This window comes from Malus domestica, chromosome 11 (assembly GCF_042453785.1).
Source record: "Malus domestica chromosome 11, GDT2T_hap1".
Classification (NCBI taxonomy): domain Eukaryota; kingdom Viridiplantae; phylum Streptophyta; class Magnoliopsida; order Rosales; family Rosaceae; genus Malus; species Malus domestica.
This window is the reverse complement of record NC_091671.1, coordinates 40,084,765-40,102,425: the sequence shown is the minus strand read 5'-3', so window position 1 is coordinate 40,102,425 and position 17,661 is coordinate 40,084,765. Positions and strand designations below refer to the sequence as shown.

General features: G+C 38.3%; 3 protein-coding genes across 3 annotated transcripts; 2 read left to right on the top strand and 1 right to left on the bottom strand.

Moving 5' to 3' along the window:
* Nucleotides 1-8,543: 8,543 nt before the first annotated feature.
* Nucleotides 8,544-12,170, top strand: LOC103449140 (dol-P-Man:Man(5)GlcNAc(2)-PP-Dol alpha-1,3-mannosyltransferase-like). The gene is made up of 13 exons (XM_008388427.4): nucleotides 8,544-8,762; nucleotides 8,840-8,874; nucleotides 8,956-9,093; nucleotides 9,191-9,259; nucleotides 9,559-9,716; nucleotides 9,796-9,862; nucleotides 9,954-10,007; nucleotides 10,281-10,369; nucleotides 10,533-10,649; nucleotides 10,995-11,128; nucleotides 11,213-11,291; nucleotides 11,570-11,626; nucleotides 11,739-12,170. Exons 1-13 carry the CDS (start codon nucleotides 8,597-8,599, stop codon nucleotides 11,908-11,910), a joined length of 1,335 nt encoding a protein of 444 aa, XP_008386649.3. The 5' UTR covers nucleotides 8,544-8,596; the 3' UTR covers nucleotides 11,911-12,170.
* A 2,719-nt stretch (nucleotides 12,171-14,889) lies between these two features.
* Nucleotides 14,890-16,322, top strand: LOC103449139 (heat shock factor-binding protein-like). Its single transcript, XM_008388425.4, has 5 exons — nucleotides 14,890-15,081; nucleotides 15,398-15,451; nucleotides 15,576-15,599; nucleotides 15,687-15,729; nucleotides 16,002-16,322. The coding sequence occupies exons 1-5, from the start codon at nucleotides 15,079-15,081 to the stop codon at nucleotides 16,145-16,147; spliced, it is 270 nt and encodes an 89-aa protein (XP_008386647.1). The 5' UTR covers nucleotides 14,890-15,078; the 3' UTR covers nucleotides 16,148-16,322.
* A 351-nt stretch (nucleotides 16,323-16,673) lies between these two features.
* LOC103449138 (rapid alkalinization factor-like) lies at nucleotides 16,674-17,015 on the bottom strand. Its single transcript, XM_008388424.4, has one exon. It carries the CDS (start codon nucleotides 17,013-17,015, stop codon nucleotides 16,674-16,676), a length of 342 nt encoding a protein of 113 aa, XP_008386646.3.
* Nucleotides 17,016-17,661: the final 646 nt, after the last annotated feature.

The following is a 17,661-nucleotide window of genomic DNA, read 5'->3' as shown; positions in this document are numbered from 1 at the left end:
CGAAAAAGCGTTTATTTATTTTGATGGTGGGCTATGTATTATCAGGATGACTTGCAATACAAATATATCTGAAAATTCACATACTTTCTCGATTGTCAAAATACAGAGTCGTACATCTAATTTATTCGATCTGCTTGTCGGACTCGTAAAAAACAAATGCCTCCTTACTCCTCAGTTATGTTTTGGCTTACGAAATCTGCAGAGCTTAACCCGTCATGGCATGGAGAGACGAAGTAATTTTTTGTTTCAAAAAAAGATGTCCATCTTCTCATCACCAAAAAAATTAGAGAACAATCTTATACAAAATAGTTTATGAACTTCATGAAATTAAGTTGCACTGTCGAAAGCTTTGCATACATGTTTCCTTCGTCAATTGTGCTAAAATACATGTTTCCTATTCCTATTCTTGCATTCCGACCAAACAAAGGTTTTACTTCTTTCCTTTTGCTATAAAGAAAATTGATTAGGCAATTCAAATTGGAAAGGAGAAAACCTGATCTGAGAAATCAAAGCACTACGCAGCGGCGGAACGGTTTTTTTTTTTTTTTATATTTTTTTTTAATTTTATTTTCCCTTGGTGGACGGAAGAGCATTCTTTTTTTCTTTCTTTCTCTTTTCGGTGAACGCAAACTAGCTTTCTCTTTTGCTGTTTTTTATGGAATGATCATTATATAAAGGAAGTAGCAAACAATATGCCTTGAACATATGAACAGCAGTTTGCTAATCTTCTTGGAGCTTTTAGAACTAAAGCTTCTTGGACGTTACTTGAAGACTTCTTGTTTTGCGCGATGTGGCGTTATGGTTTTCTTTATCATCTTTATGAACTATGTTCATCCTCTTCACCACCACCACCAAATTCACTCAAGCACTCTTCTTCCAGTCCCTTGTCTTTCAAACCCATCTCTCACTCTTCAAATCTGAAGTTTTGGCAATCACAAGAAAGGTGGCTGTCCTCATCTTTTTCAGGAGGTCCAATGAAAATTTCCCTTCGTGAGTTTGTAATACAAAACCCTCCACATCAGTACCATATAAACTTACTTCCCCATCTCTCTGAAATATTTTGTAGTAAAACTCACAAAAACCCTCTAGTTCGGAACTTTATGGACATACTTCCACAGGTCTATAAAATATTTTATAGGAAACTTTTGGAGAAGATGAAGGATGTTGAATCACATGGATTCAGTTTTGGAGAAGATGAAGGATGCTGAATCACATGGAAACTTTGCAGAACGGAACAATGTACATAGAATTGAAAAAAGGGAAGGAGCACTACGGCAAAAAGTTCAACTTCGATCAGATGCACTTCTTCAATTGTCAAATATTCACTAACAGTGTCCCTAAAGAGCTGGAAAGTATGACAAAAGTGTTGACTCGGACCCAAGACATAGGTGTTGCACTGTTGCATCATGCGACTTTGCCGTCAGTGCTTAGAAACCAAGTACGTATGTGGGTTTATTCCAAGGTAGGTGAAGCGAAAGACTCAAAGGACCGATGAGACCGGATGTACACGATGGAGTTGGATGATTACTTCAGAAATAAAAGGTTTAAGTATTATCCTCAAGAGAATTGGATGTCAAAAATTGATGTGCAGTTTTACATAGAGGACATGAAGAAGTATGGTAATATTCCGATGGAATTCCTCCGTTGCTCAGCCAATATCGTAAAACACGCGCTTCATCAGGTAACGTAAAATTAAATATACAAGCTTTATACTTATATTATGGTCATGTACGAGTTGATATGTGCGTGTTTTATGATATTGGTTGAGCAACGGAGGAATTCCATCGGAATATTACCATATTTCTTCATGTCCTTTGTGTAAAACCGCACATCAATTTTTGACATCCAATTCTCTTTAGGATAATACTTAAAGCCTTTCTTTTTGAAGTAATCATCCAACTCCATCGTATACATCCGATCCCATTGGTCCTTTGAGTCTTTTGCTTCACCTACCTTGGAATAAACCCACATACGTACTTGGTTTCTAAGCACTGACGGCAAAGTCGCATGATACAACAGTGCAACACCTATGTCTTGGGTCTGAATCAACACTTTTGTCATACTTTCCAGCTCTTTAGGGACACCGTTAGTGAATATCTGACAATTGAAGAAGTGCATCTGATCGAAGTTGAACTTTTTGCATAGTGCTCCTTCCTTTTTTTTTCAATTCTATGTACATTGTTCCGTTCTGCAAAATAATGTCGAAGGAATCAATGTCAAGGTCAAAACTGAATACAAGTGATTCAGCATCCTTCATCTTCTCCAAAAGTTTGCTATAAAATATTTTATAGACATGTGGAAGTATGTCCATAAAGTTCCGAACTAGAGGGTTTTGGTGAGTTTTACTACAAAATATTTTAGAGAGATGTGGAAGTAAGTTTATATGGTACTGATGTGGAGGGTTTTGTATTACAAACTCATGAAGGGAAATTTTCATTGGACCTCCTGAAAAAGATGAGGGCAGCCACCTTTCTTGTGATTGCCAAAAATGCAGATTTGAAGAGTGAGAGATGGGTTTGAAAGATAAGGGACTGGAAGAAGAGGGCTTGAGTGAATTTGGTGGTGATGGTGAAGAGGATGAACATAGTTCATAAAGATGATCAAGAAAACCATAACGACGCATCGTGCAAAACAAGAAGTCTTCAAGTAACGTCCAAAAAGCTTTCATTCTAGAAGCTCCAAGAAGATTAGCATATTCATATGTTCAAGGCATTGTTTGCTACTTCCTTTATATAATGATCGTTACATCAAAAACAGCAAAAGAGAAAGCTAGTTTGCGTTCACCGAAAAGAGAAAGAAAGAAAAAGAATGCTCTTCCGTCCACCAAAGGAAAATTAAAAAGAAAAAGCCTCGTTCATTACCTTTACAATAAGCAAATTTCATAAGCATCGCTCTCCCAGCTCTTACAGGTTATCTCAGCTACTTTTTTCCCGTTTTGATAGAAATGAAATGTTGGCTACAAAAAGTATACAAATTGTATTTTGGAAACAAATTAAGGATAAAGATATGAACAATTAAATCAGTCGAGCTTAATTAAGAACATTAGCTCCAAACAAAATTTGAACGGTCAAATCTTTTACCGTAAGGGGAATATTAAGATTTTCCAGTATGCTTTTATACTTGTCTTTCTGCATATATGGAGAGTAAACAACTTAGATTAACTAAGTCATCAGGCATAACAAGATATCATAGTTGGTTAATTAGCAATAATATATGTTTCTAGGGTCTTCTACTCCTAGTATAAGAAGGTCTCTTTGTACTCAGATGCAACGCAAGGAAAAACAGAAGCAGTAAAACAGAAATGAAAAGACCCTCAGACCCCCTTTTGTACAAGACCTTCCTGCAACAATATAAGAAACTATTTTCAGAAATTTAGGTTGATACTTTTCCCATTACTCTTCCGCTGCCGATACCCAACATCAATTCCCTTCATTAATTAGGGACATCTTTTCATAACGCGCACTTATCAAACATGAGGTAAACTATTTTTTCCATTCCCAGGCCTCTGCGAAACGAACAAGAGTCTCTATAAATAGTTACATTCGTCATTTTCTTGAACAAAAAAAAAATGTTGGCTGCAAAAGAAATGCACACATCAAAAAAGGAAATTAATTTTGAGTCTACTGCATAAAACCCCAAACTATAAGGTTGATTCAAAGTTGGGAGCCGATCTTGAAGACCCTACAAACATATAAACAGTGTGAGTAGAAGGCCCTACAAATGTAAAATTTTCGTGAGTTTGAGGATCAGTTGGTAGGATATCTTCAAAGATCTTATGCCAGCTTGAAAGCAACCCTATAATTTGTGAGGTTTCATGCAGCTGAACCAATTAAATAAGCTAAAATATGTTTCCCAAACTATGTTAATATAATGTATGGTTATCTTTACCAAATTATTAATTATGATATGACGCAAATTACAAGTTACAACACAAATTAATGAATTTTATTTAAAAAAAAAGTGCAACCGCAAGCCAACAAATCTCTCCGCTTAGCGAAAGTCGGAGAGGAACGTCTATCGTACGTAATCTTATCTTTGCTTTACAAATATAACTATAAACATATGGTACAAATTACACTAAGTATCGAATATTACGTCCAAACAAAACAAAACAAAACAAACCAGAAAACAAGAATCATTTATCGTACAATTGATATTGTACTCTCTCATTACGTTATTACGATCGTCTTCTTTCTGCAGAGAGAATAAACAAATCTTAAGATCAACTAATCTTGCAGCAAAACAAGAAAAATATCATAATTGTTAAAAACTAAAATGATTGGCAAAGAATTTGGACAAAATGAACAGAAGATCATTTTACCATGCCATACCAGATGATCAATGATGATTTCATACAATGCTACATGTGGGAATTCCTTAGCCCACCTATTGATGACTGAATGTATGAAGCAAAAGTCTGCAGAAGAAGAGTAAACTAAACATGAGTTGAAAAATAGTACTTGGTGGAATGATTTTGCTGTTGAAAGTAAATTCATAAGAACTTACCATCTGTTCGAGCGTCCGCTGACGAAGATTTATCTATATCCCAATGAATTAATGAAAACACATAAGCTAAACTCCATTACACTAACAAGTTTTCTCAAAATAGAACAAATTCAAACAAATTTAAGATCAATTTAGGATTAAAATAAGTATTATATATATATATATATATAATTGCGCTGAAGAGATTACCTTGAACTCTATTAATCTCCAAATCATACTCATCCTTTTCATACAAGGAAATTTCTGGAGGAACTGAAAAATAGAGTTGTTCGGGCTAGATTTCTGGACCTGGTCCCTCGCACAGCTCTCCGAGGAAGTGGCTTTTTCTTGCTTGTCGGGCAAGATCTTGCTGCTTGGTGTATTGCAAAATGTGTTTATAGTTAGTTTGAAAGGTTCCTTTGTGGGGCTTTTGGTGTAGGCCTTGAGGCTCACAGTTAAAAATAACAAGGATCTGAGCGTGCTACTGTTATCTTTGTATAACAGATTGTCACAGATGGGTTAAGTCTGCATTAAGTTATTTTCTTGCCTTGTAAACAAGGACTTTTAATTAGGGTTGGAAAAAAAATCCCGAATTACCTGAACCCGACCGAAAAAATCCCAAACCCAAAACCGAAAAATCCCGAAATAAAAAATCTCGAAAAGTTCGGTAACCCATACCGAAATAATCCCGAGACTGCGGTATGGGAATTGGGAATGGGTTGCCAAATGTTAGGTAATCCCGAACATATATATATATATATATATATATATATTAAATACTTGAATAAACCATAAGCGTTGGATTCGGTTGAGATTAAATCTCAACCGTTGGCTAAAAGACCTCACTCTCTCTCTCTCTTATCTCTCAAATGACTCTACTCTCTCTCTCTCTCACACACACTCAGACATACTCTCTCTAACCTCTTGGATCTCTCTGCACTCTCTCATCTCCTCATCTGCTATGTCAACAACCTTGGACTCAACACTCTCTCTAATCCCTCGAATCATCTCTGCACTCTTTGCTCTCCTCATCCTCCTTTTGTCACAAACTCAACACGTCAGTCGTTGAGTAATCACCACTACACCATATTCCAAATCCAAACTTCCACGGTTCCACCTCCAACGACCTCCAAATCGAAGCTTCTTTAATCTAAAGGTGCCAAACCTCATGAAATTATTGTACCTCGATTTGGATTTGGATTCTGAAATTGAGGATTAGGGTTTTGAACTTTCAATTTGGGGATTTAGAATTAAAATTAGGATTTTTGTTTTGAAAATCCCCTAATTTCAGTTACTACATGCTTGATTTCTTTGTATGTTTATGCTTTTGAATTTTGATCGACGACTTCTTTGATCCACGACTGTTTGATTTTTTATGGGTTGTCTACAAATTTGGGATTAGGGGACTAGAAATTTGTTATTTAGGGACTGCATTCATTCGATCTTCCTAAATTAGGTTGATATCTTATGACTGCATTCATTCCCGATCCAGAACCGAAAAACCGAAACAATTTCGGGATTCCCGAAATTCGGGAATACCAAAATTCTGGTACGATTTCGGGTTTTAGAATCCTATCCCGAAGAGAGTCAGTTTGGGATTCGGGCTTTGGATTTCGGTTCGGGATCCCGACCCGAACCAAACCTACTCTTAATTCATAATTTTGTATGTCCAAAATGAAGGGGGTTCAGAGCTCTTCCAACTGTTTCCTCGATCAAAGTTTACTTTAATGAAAACATGCTTAATAACTTAACCAGATTCGAATATAAATGGAACTCTTAAGTAGAAAACAATTGAAAATGACTTAAATACATGAAGGAAAGTACATTAAACGACAGATCTACTAAATGTAAGTACAAAGAAGAGAGACTCGGGCAAGATTTAACCTTGTCGGGCAAGGTTCAACTTTTTGCAACCGCCTCTTTTTGTGTTTACTATAGGGAATTGATACTACAACACTAAAGGAAGGTAGCAGAGCTTCTAATCTCGACAAAAGATGACTTTCTATGAGGGCACTATAGCTAAAAAGAACTGGATCTAGACAAAATTCAGCTTTCTGGGTACGAACTGGCTTGAGGGCAGAGTTTGTATGTCTTTTGATTTGTTGGTTGTGTGTCCTTGTCTCTGGTGCATCTCTCAACTTTTATAGACAATTTGGCCCGATTGTCTCAACTCTGCCTTTAGCTGATAACTTTCGGAGGGCAGTGAGTCATCACTTATGTACTTGTCATGCCTTTGAAAAGTGCTTTTTGGTTGGTGGTGAGTTGTTCTCTGTCACCTATCACTTCAATCATAGACATGTGGTCTATGCCTTTGCTAAAAATAACTTACATTCATCTCGGGCCTATCAATTGGGCTCGGGCAAATCTTCATTTGCTTTTGCACCTCTGGGCCTCTATTATCACAAAGCTCAATATTAAATATAAACCCAAACAAGAGTATTTGTGGTTACAGCAAAATCGGTGTAAACAATGAAAACACTGAATTGAATGAGAGATGGAGTACCTACGAAGAGGCGCCGATCTTCCCATGTCACGTGCATTTCCCAAAATTTGTTCCACCTCCAGTCAGAATAGTTTGATAAATTGATAAATAAAATAAAAATGAGATAGGTAGAGTTAGGGTTTGATACAATTGATAGAATCCAAATCTCTAACCCCTTAATCAACCTGCAAGTCACAAAGAATATAGAGGGGGAGAAGGAAGGAAGAGAGAGAGAGAGAGAGCAGAGCTCTTGAATTGTGTTTTTGTTTTGTATTTCTGTTTGTAAATTCTGATCTGCTACAATTGAGGGAGCTCAGCTCCTTTTATAGACTTTTACACCTTTAATGCCAGCTGGCATTTCTAACAGACTTCACTAATTAACAGGAATAAGACTAACAAATCCAATATTAAACCCCTAATAGTGATTAAGCCAAATCACTAAATCCTAAGTTCATAACAGGGTTGAATTAGATACATGGAACAAAAAAAAAAATGCAAGGTTACATACCAGAAGAGGAGGAGAATCGGCGACTCCTGTGTTGCAGAAAATCAATGTTTGGTGGGGGTGAAGATGGTGAAACTGTGACTGAAGTTAGGGTTAGGGTTTGGAGAGAATTACACGGATGAGCAAGAGCTGCACAAGGGTTAGGGTTGTTGCGACTGCGAAGCAAGTGTCGCAACAAAACCCAAGAATTCCTCATTTTAATTTTGATTGGGGAGTGTTCTTTTCACAAGTTTATAGGGCCATTAAAAAAGAAAAGAAAAGAAAAGAAGGGGCGCACACACACATACGTATAGGTCTCATAATTGGTGACAGAATATATAGTCTGAAGACGTTCTTGTTGTAAATGCAATTGACTAATAAACCCTTGGTGAAGCTTGTTAGCAATTTTTAGAGGTTTAAATCCTTCATCTTTTAACTATTTTATACCAAATAGACGATTTTCGGCGCTGGTGAATGACACGATGGTAATCAGGACAGACTATAATGACTTTGTGAGTCTTCTCGGGCTCTTAAATGGTGGTCTTCTCAGGCTCTTAAACGGTGGACTGTCGTAGTAAAACTACCAACCGATCCTCTTTTTCTAAGAAAAATAAATAGTTAAGAACTTTCTACCTTGAAGTTTTTAAAAGTCACTAGTACTACGGTCTAGTGATATTCCTCTTCATTGATAAGTGAGAGGTCTTAAGTTCAAATCTCGCCATAGACGAATTTGCACCAATTTATTGCTAGCTCATTGTGAAGCTAAGCCACCTCCTCTTCTTAGTGTAGATAATATCGATTGTTCAAAAGATAATATCGATTGTTCAAAAAAAATTACATGCAAGTAAAAAATAAGACGCTCGAATGCCGCTATGGTGACATCCCCTCCCAGTGTTATACAAGTTTCTCTCCCAAGTTTTTATCAAGGAACAACGTCCCAAGTCACCACCACAAAACATTGGGGCCATATTTTGGGCCGGCCAATCCATAAAATATAGATTATATTGGGCCTACGTTTTTGTTCACCGTCAACCCGGCCCGATTTCAAGCAAAGGTCAGATCATGGACTATAGTATTCAAATCCAACGGTCAGGTCCATTTTTTAGTTTGTAGTACGTTTGAGGTCCAAGGACGACGACTCAACCATGGCGGGCAGATCGACGGCGGCGACACGGAGGAACTCCCCGCAGCGCCGGCGGATTTCCAACTCCTCGAACCCCAAAATTCTCAAAGACCCTAAATTACTCTTCGCTTCCGCCTTGCTCCTCTGCGATTCGTTCCTCGTAGCCCTTATCGTCGCCTATGTCCCCTGTAATCTCTCTCTCTCTCTCTCTCTCTCTCTCTCTCTCTGAATTCGGATTGGTGATATCGTGAGTGTTTGGTTGCAGATACGAAGATAGATTGGGACGCGTACATGTCACAAGTGAGTGGTCTTCCTAAAGTTCTTATCTTTTTTTCTATATTCTGTTTGGTTACTGGGAAAATGACAGTATCTGATTGACAGGTTAGTGGGTTTCTTGGTGGAGAAAGAGACTACGCGAACTTAAAAGGGGACACAGGGCCGCTGGTCTATCCTGCTGGTTACCTGTACTTTTATTCTGCTACTCAATATGTTACAGGAGGCCAAGTTTATCCAGCTCAGGTGATCATTTTTTCGAATGCGAAAGTTTTTCGTTAATGTTTTAGTTTTTAACCGTACTTTGTGTCCGATGGTTTCGGTTTCTGTTTCGTGTTTGCAGATTTTGTTCGGGATTTTTTACATTGTAAACTTGGGGATCATTTTGTTCATCTATGGGAAGACTAATGTGGTATGACAACAATCAATCTTGTTTTTTGTGACTTTGAAGTGCTAATTCTGCTTTATCGGGTTTTGGCCGCTGATGTTGCAAATTTGTGATTGGTTTTATTAACTGTGTTGTACATGCTAATTGATGCCAACATAAATGGAAAGGTTTGCTAGTTCCATGGAAGTTGTAGTCACACTAACTGTATTAGAGATCGGATATTTAGAAAAGTGTTACCGGACAACTTTTGCTTAAACTGTAATTCTCCTCCGTTAGGTATCAGCTCTGATTTCAGCTTCCAATGCCGTTTTGGTTGTTGTTAGGTTCCATGGTGGGCTTTTACCTTGCTTTGTCTATCGAAAAGGGTGCATTCTATTTTTGTGCTTCGTCTTTTTAATGACTGTTTGGCCATGATGCTCTTGTACGCTTCGTTGGCTGCACTTCTTTACCAAAGATGGCATCTTGGACTGATCATTTTCAGGTAGCATTTTACATGCTTGACGAACTTTTTTCAAGATAAACAATAATTGTTTTAACTTTGGCTTTTGTGATCTATCAAGTGGAGCTGTTTCAATAAAGATGAATGTGCTTCTCTATGCTCCACCGCTACTACTCCTCATGTTAAAGGTAATATTAATTTGTCTTTGACTCCATTTATTTAAGATTCGTGCGTGAGTTATTTGCTAAAATTTCTCAAGCACCAACACATCTTTTACAGGCTATGAGTATCAGTGGAGTGATATCAGCTTTAGCTGGTGCAGCGTTGCTACAGGTGCTTACCTCTTCCTTTTGTTTTCAACAAAATAATGTTTGCATAGGCTTGAAAGTTTTCAGTTGATTCAGCCTTGCAGCCTTGATGTACATTATTAGTTTTCCTTTTCCATTCTTAAAATTCAGAGTAAGCTACTTTGGTAATGCGGAAGTTGAATGTATGTGTTTTATTCCAACATTTTTAGGTGAGCTAGACTTCAAGATCCTCAATTCATGAGCATTTTCCAATCAGGGTGTTCATTTGTTGACAGCTATTTGCTGAATGGTTCTGCAGATACTGTTGGGGATGCCTTTCATCATGTCTCATCCATTTGCATACGTCTCAAGAGCCTTTAATCTCGGTCGAGTCTTTATCCACTTCTGGTACATTCTTTGAACATATAATTTAAGATCTTTAAATAAATTTTTTCCGTTCATATTTTTGAGCTCATTTAGCAATACATGGTCTATTTTTCATTTGAAATTCCTTTCCTTGATTATTTCGTGCACTTTGTCGTTGGAAAGTAACATGCAATCTTTTTCTCAGGTCTGTTAATTTCAAGTTTGTTCCTGAGCCAATATTTGTATCGAAGGCATTTGCAATCTTGTTGCTGATTGCTCACCTTGGTTTACTCACAGCTTTTGCTCATTATAGATGGTGCATGTAAGCATAACTGTGTAATTCTTTTTAATAAGTTGTATTGGGAATTGGCGTGGTTTATGTGTTAGGTGTAAGGATCGTTCTATTTTTCCCACAAGATAATTGGAAGTTGTAAAATTGAGTTTATGAATATGTTCTCGCCAAATGAAAACATTTGTTCTGCTCTCAACATATTTCCATAGTCATAACAACCTCCTGATACGACTCTACTGGCAAGCAGGCACTAAGATAGGCTCTTGTCTACAATAACATGCAATTCTCTAGTATCTTGACAAGTGACTGGTATTTATAGATGGCCAAATGATTGTGTATTTTTGCTGAATATGTTTTGGTAATTGTCTTGTGCAGGCATGAAGGCGGACTCTTCAAATTTTTGTATTCTAGACTTGATCCTTTAAAACTCAAATTTGCTCTGACAAGTTCATTCCCTTTGAAGAAGTCCTCCAGTAGCCATTCATCCGCCAGAGTTCTTAGGAAAGAATGTAAGTAGAAGGCCTCTGTAATGAGGTTTTTTTCCTTTCTACGTTTCCTTATAGTTGATACTAACGTGGGCATGGTAATTTTAGATATTGTGACAACTATGTTTGTTGGGAATTTCATCGGCATTGTATGTGCTCGATCATTGCATTATCAGTTCTACTCTTGGTAAGTTTTGCTGGATGATGTTCTGTATAAATTATAACTTGTAGCCGGACAGCTCTACTTGTAAATGCATGGTAACTAATTTACAATATAGAAGGATCTGTAAAAGTTGTATCCTCAAACGTGATGGTAGGAAAGCTGAGGGCCTGAATCTGAATGCAATCGATGTCAATATATCTCAAAACTATTTGGAGTCGTTCTACTAAAATTCTTGATCTATAAGCTATATATTCGTTTATTTTGTTCATAACACACAAAGATCTTTTTGTGTCCGACTGCAGGTATTTCCATAGCTTACCTTATCTATTGTGGAAAACGCCTTTCCCCACAGTACTGCGGTAGGTTGCTTTATCATTGAATCCTTAGGCTACATAGTCTTCGCTAATTCTTGTATGATTATTACTTTGATACCGATCATTTTGTTGATTGAACTTCGTTTACTTTGGACAGTGTAATGTTGTTTATTGGGGTGGAGTTTTGCTGGAACGTCTTTCCTTCTAGCATTTACTCGTCGGCAATGCTTCTTTTTCTCCACCTAGTAATACTGGTCGGTCTGTGGTCCGCCCCACCTGAATATCCTTATGTGGACGACAAAGCATCGACTCAAAACAAAGATAAATGATGCTGCATTTACTAGTTCTTCTTAAACAACGCTTATACGGACGATTCTAAATCCGCTAATGTAGAACAAAGGCAACTTCCAGCTTCTTTTTCTTCCCTTGTACTCTACCAAGCATTAGGGTTCTCTTGAAATTGTTGTTCCGATTGGTGCTCTTCTTGTTTTGAGGACACAGTCGAGTTTCGGAATCGAAGACAGGCAGTTTCCGATGTTTAGCTTATAATTTTTCGAGAATTTGAAAGTATTAGACGATTGACCAACTAGCTCTTGATCTAGTAGTACTTCTCTTTCGATTTTTGAATGAGGTTTGAATTTTGATCAAGGAAGATGGTGGAAGTTAATTCATTTTTTTACTTCCTCAAAAATCGAAGAGACACTGCTCTCCGAATCTCGAGAGTCAGACCTCCAGCATGATTGCTTTCTCAAAAATCGAAGAGGCATCGTTCTCCGAATCTCGAGAGCCAGATACCACAGACCACTTTTTCAAAGTGCTCTGACAGAGTTAAAACATGTGAAACTGGCAGCTCCTACTACCGTGCTATGACCAAGCAGGGTAAAGGAATAGCATTACTATTTGTTGTTAGGGAGACTCCTATATATGTCGACCTCCATCCCCAACGGACAGGCAGACCTGCAAAAATGCTTAACCCTTCATCATATCTGAGAGGGCACTCCCAACAAAGCCTTTCGAAATATTCAGCTTTCTTTCCCCCCGATAATACCTCTGCAAACAAGCTATACTAGAGCAAGAATATCTCATATCATCAGGGTTAAAAGCAAGAGTATCCCATATCATGCTTTTTCCCTGTTTTTTTCTTTTGGCCTTGTTTTTACCTGCAAGACAAGGAGAAAGAGAGCAATCAGTCAGCACTTGGAATCAAGCTTCCAGCCAGGAAGCGTAACAGCACACGTGCCGATACATCCATTACTCTGTCAAAAGCAAAAGTATCCCATATCAAAAGGGTGGAACGTACTCTAGATTTGATGGACTTGTTTTGACCCTCAAATTCTTCAGTCGGCCTTATACTCTGGAGGAAACCAGAAAACCCTCCAGCTCAGTTCAAGAATAAGCCTGTGGAAAGTTACTTCTTCAAAAGCAAAAGTATCTCATATCATCTCTTCTCATTTTTCTTCTCTTTATCCTTCATGCTGCTGCAAGATGGGGAGAAGGTGAACAATTAGTCGGAGCTCTGATTGCTTACCTTGTCTGTCACCTCTTTCAGCAGACCCCCTAGCTCGGCGACTTGGGGGACTCCTACTACATGGTTTGTATCGCGCTTGACCAAGCCTGAAACTACAAGTAAGCTTCAAGTGAAATTGATACATTACCTTGTGCATCTCCACCAGTTAAAGATACCACCCCTGGATGGAGGAAGAGTACTTCCAGAGAAGATGCCACATCTACCTATGAGACAGATAAGGCAAGTCAAGACGACACCACACTCCGATACTTAGAAGTTTCGTGATTACGAGATCATTCTCCCACAATATTTCCTAATGTCATTTGTACTAAATCATTCACTCGTACTCACTAAAGGAGAGTTTGAACCTATGTACTTGTGTAAACCCTTCACAATTAATGAGAACTCTTCTATTCCATGGACGTAGCCAATCTGGGTGAACCACGTACATCTTGTGTTTGTTTTCCTATCTCTATCCATTTATATACTTATCCACACTAATGACCGGAGCAATCTAGCGAAGATCACAAAAAGCGACCGTTTTCGTTACCTAGGATCTATCTTGCAAGAGAACGGAGAATTAGATGGAGATCTCAACCATAGAATACGAGCTGGATGGAAAGAGTGCATCCGGCGTGTTGTGTGACCGTCGTAGGCCATTGAAGCTCAAGGGAAAATTTTATAGGACGGCAATAAGGCCAGCGATGTTGTATGGCAGAGAATGTTGGGTGGTGAAGCATCAACACGTACACAAAATGGGTGTAGCGGAGATGAGGATGCTTCGTGGGATGTGTGGGCACACGAGAAAGGATAAGATTGGGAATGAGGATATCCGAGGTAAAGTAGGAGTAGCCGAAATTGTAGGAAAGATGAGAGAAAATCGGCTCTGGTGATTTGGACATGTGCAAAGAAGGCCGACTGACGCTCCGGTTCGAAGATGTGACTACGGGACAGAGGTTCAGGGCCGAAGGGGTAGAGGAAGACCTAGGAAAACTTTGGAAGAGACTCTAAGAAAAGACTTAGAGTACTTGGATCTAACGGAGGACATGACACAAAACCGAGCGCAATGGCGTTCTAGGATTCATATAGCCGACCCCACTTAGTGGGAAAAGGCTTTGTTGTTGTTGTTGTTGTTGTTGTTGTTCATTGACATTGGAGGAATTAATTATACAAGATTGATTGACACTATTGTGTGCAGGTTAACTTGGTTTGAGTTCCTCCTCCATCTGGGACCTTTAAGTTAAATGTGGATGGTGCTAGGCTTGGTTCTAACGGGGTAATTGGAAGTGGAGGATTAATTAGAGATTGGCACGGTAATTGGATCACTAGTTTTATTGCAAAAAAAAAAAAAAAGAGTTGGGGAAGTTCTCTATGCTGAGCTTTGGGCTTTTTTTATGGGTTGAAGATTTCTAAAGCTGGAAAAATCTCTCATCTTGTTGTGAAGATTGATTCTGCTTTGATGGTCTCTCTCGGTTATGGTTTACCTAGCCTTAATAATCATCCCCTCTATAGTTTTGTCTCAAAGTGTAGAAGTTTGATCATATATAACTGGAGTTGTAATTTGCAGCATGTTCATAAAGAGCGTAATTTTGCAGCTGACAGATTAGTCAAATTGAGCATAAATAACGAAATGAAGTTTCAAAAACTTACATAGCCTTTTCTTGTTTAGTTCAAACTTTTTCCGATGATTGCTCTAAAACCAAAAAGCAGAGCAATTTAATTTTGTGATAATAAAAATTTGAATTTCAGTGGCGCTCTGCTTCCCAACTTCCAAGTCATTCACTTTCCAAAAATGCCCACTATCACCTTTGGCCAGAAGAAGAAATTTTGGGTTGAAAAGGAGGGTCATATCAGTAACTTCATTGGAAACGAATCACCGGAACTATAAACCAGAGGCCACACCGCACCCAAAGCACCCAACGCATCGCCATTGCAGCTGCTGTACGGACGGAAGCAGGAGCAAGAAGGACATTTCCCAAAGTTGCAGAGAATGGTAATTGCAAATCATCGTTCTTTATTTCGTTATTTTTCTCGAAACAAATCGTTCAATTTCGCCCAATTTCGTCGCTAGGGTTCCTAATTTTCCAACTCCGATTCGATTCAATTCAAAATTTTGAATTTTATAGCTACAAATTTCGATGCCCAGATTTTGTTTACTTTTGATTTCCACCGCAAAAGCTTGTGTCTTTCTCCCTGGTTGTTGCACTTCGCCCAAATGCGTGTGGCTTTGGGGTTCGTTGGGGCAACTCTGTCGAGCGCTTTGGTTGTGCAAGTGTATGATTTTACTGTGAATTTGTTTTTCTTTGCAGGACGGGCATGATTCGGAGGATCCGAAGCAGAGCACTGCTGACATGTCTGCTTTTGTGAGTGCCTAATTGTTCTCATAGCTTTCAAGTTTCGATTCTTGTTCGGAAAAGAATTTTATGTTGGTAATCTCGCCTTCTGTGGTGTTCTTATCATGTTTTTTCGGGGTTTGTTTGTTCGCAGGTGCAAAATCTTCTTCAACAAATGGTGAGTTTTTCGAGTTGTAACTTCAAGTTGAGTTGATGTTGGTTGAATCAACTAACTGACGATTACTGATAAAATTTCTGTCTGCAGCAATCTAGGTTCCAAACAATGTCCGACTCCATTGTCACGAAGAATATCCTTTTCTCAGTTTCTTTAATTTCGAAAGCGCTTATTGATCCATGCTAGGTTAATACATTGGAAAGTTTGGTTCTTTAAATGAATATGACTGGTTAATTAAAGCCTTAAAATTCAGTATTCCGTAAAACTATCTATATCGATGTTGACTGGTTTTGGCTGCGAGTTGGGATTGTTGGATCTTAATGGGGTTTGAAACCTTACAATCTGTGTTAAATAATTTTAGTGGCTTAAATGAATTCTCTGTTATGTTTCCTTAACTGTGATCACTTGACGAGATGGGCTCTCGCATAAATGAGTTGGAGAGCAGCATCAATGACCTAAAAACAGAGATGGGAATGGAGGGCTCTCCGTCTCCAATGCAGCAGTCCAAGCCAGTGGCAGATGAAGTGAAGCAAGATGAAGGTTCTGCATAAATTTAGTTACATTCTTGCAGATAAACATAGTGCTTGTCTTACATTTGATAAGGTTTTCGAATGTGTGCTATCTTTTCTTTGTCTGCAATTGTGTACACTCGGTGTGCTCTTGTAGCTAATGTTGTTTGTGATCTATCTTTTGAAAGTCATTAATATGAGATGATGTCTTATCGTGCGTTGTTTCTTATCAGAATTTAACAGTTCATTGGTGTTTATCTTGATTTTGAATGTTTCGTTGCTGGGAAAACTTTGATACTTCGTCCTTGGACCATGATTTTGGAACTCCTTTCCCTAGGTGAGATTCTGGTTAATCGAGGCATGGGAAGACGAGAAAAAATACACACAAAGTTATTAGGATAGCTTTCTTTTTTATATTTCAGCGATATTCTAGTCTAATCCAAACTGAGAGTAGGGGGATTCGAACTCGGATTGATTTTTAAGATAAAGCATAATAAAAACATTACAATTCACAACATGTTCTATTTAATCCAAGTGATAAACATTGAAAAACATGCTACACCGTTGATCAACTCCGGCAACGAGCAATAGCACTGCATCCACGGTTGTATGGGTTGCTCTGAGCACCCGGCTTGCAGTTGTAGTAGGAAGCACCTCTCTGAGAGCAAGGCACAGTGTTTCTCTGCAGAGCTCCATAGCTTATGTATTGTGAGGTGGCCAAGATGCGCCTGCTGATCTCCGAGTCCATGCCAAACACATCATCATGATCATCCATGCACTCTGCTACTGAACCCTCGCAGCGGGGTCTCACTGGAACCCAGCTCGCCCCATGACCGCCGCTTGCATCAACGGAGATGATCAAAGCAGCAACGAAGGCCAAGGAAAAGATAATGGCAGAGGAATTGGCCATAGGTTTTGGTATGCTGTGTGTATTTTGGCTGCCAACTTGTATTTAAAGTTGTTAAGAGTTACTTAAAATAATAAGAACAAGAGAAGAAGATAACCTAACAAGGTGATGACTTAATTGACTTGCAATAATTCAACCTTGTTCTAATTCAACCTTGTTCTTATTGCAACAAGGGAAGCTGAAATTGGAATAATTCGTGATCTGTTCTAAACCTACCAAGATAACAAAATTTACCACTAGTAAAAAAATATGCTGGTAAGATTTACAGGTTGTTCCCGCTCATAATTGCTTTTGCTGAAAGCACTTTTATTAGAAAGACGTTGAGACTTTAATTAAAAAAACCAAGTGTTTCTTGAAAAAGCAATTGGAAATGCTCCCTGTCTCTGGGAAGGGCTTGTTGACCCAAAAGTACGTTCAAGGTTTTCTATCAAACGCTATTAGAAGTCTTTTTATAGCTCGTTTGGATGTGCTTTTAAAATGACTGAAAACGTTTTTGGTGAAAATATTTTTAGAATCAATCTTTAGTAAATATACAAGTAAATCTTGAAAAAACACTTAAAACCCGGGAATCCATTCGCTACCGCTCCTCATACACTTCTTGGAAGAAACACATAACTGGTGCTTCTTGCAAAAAACACTTAAAGTGCTT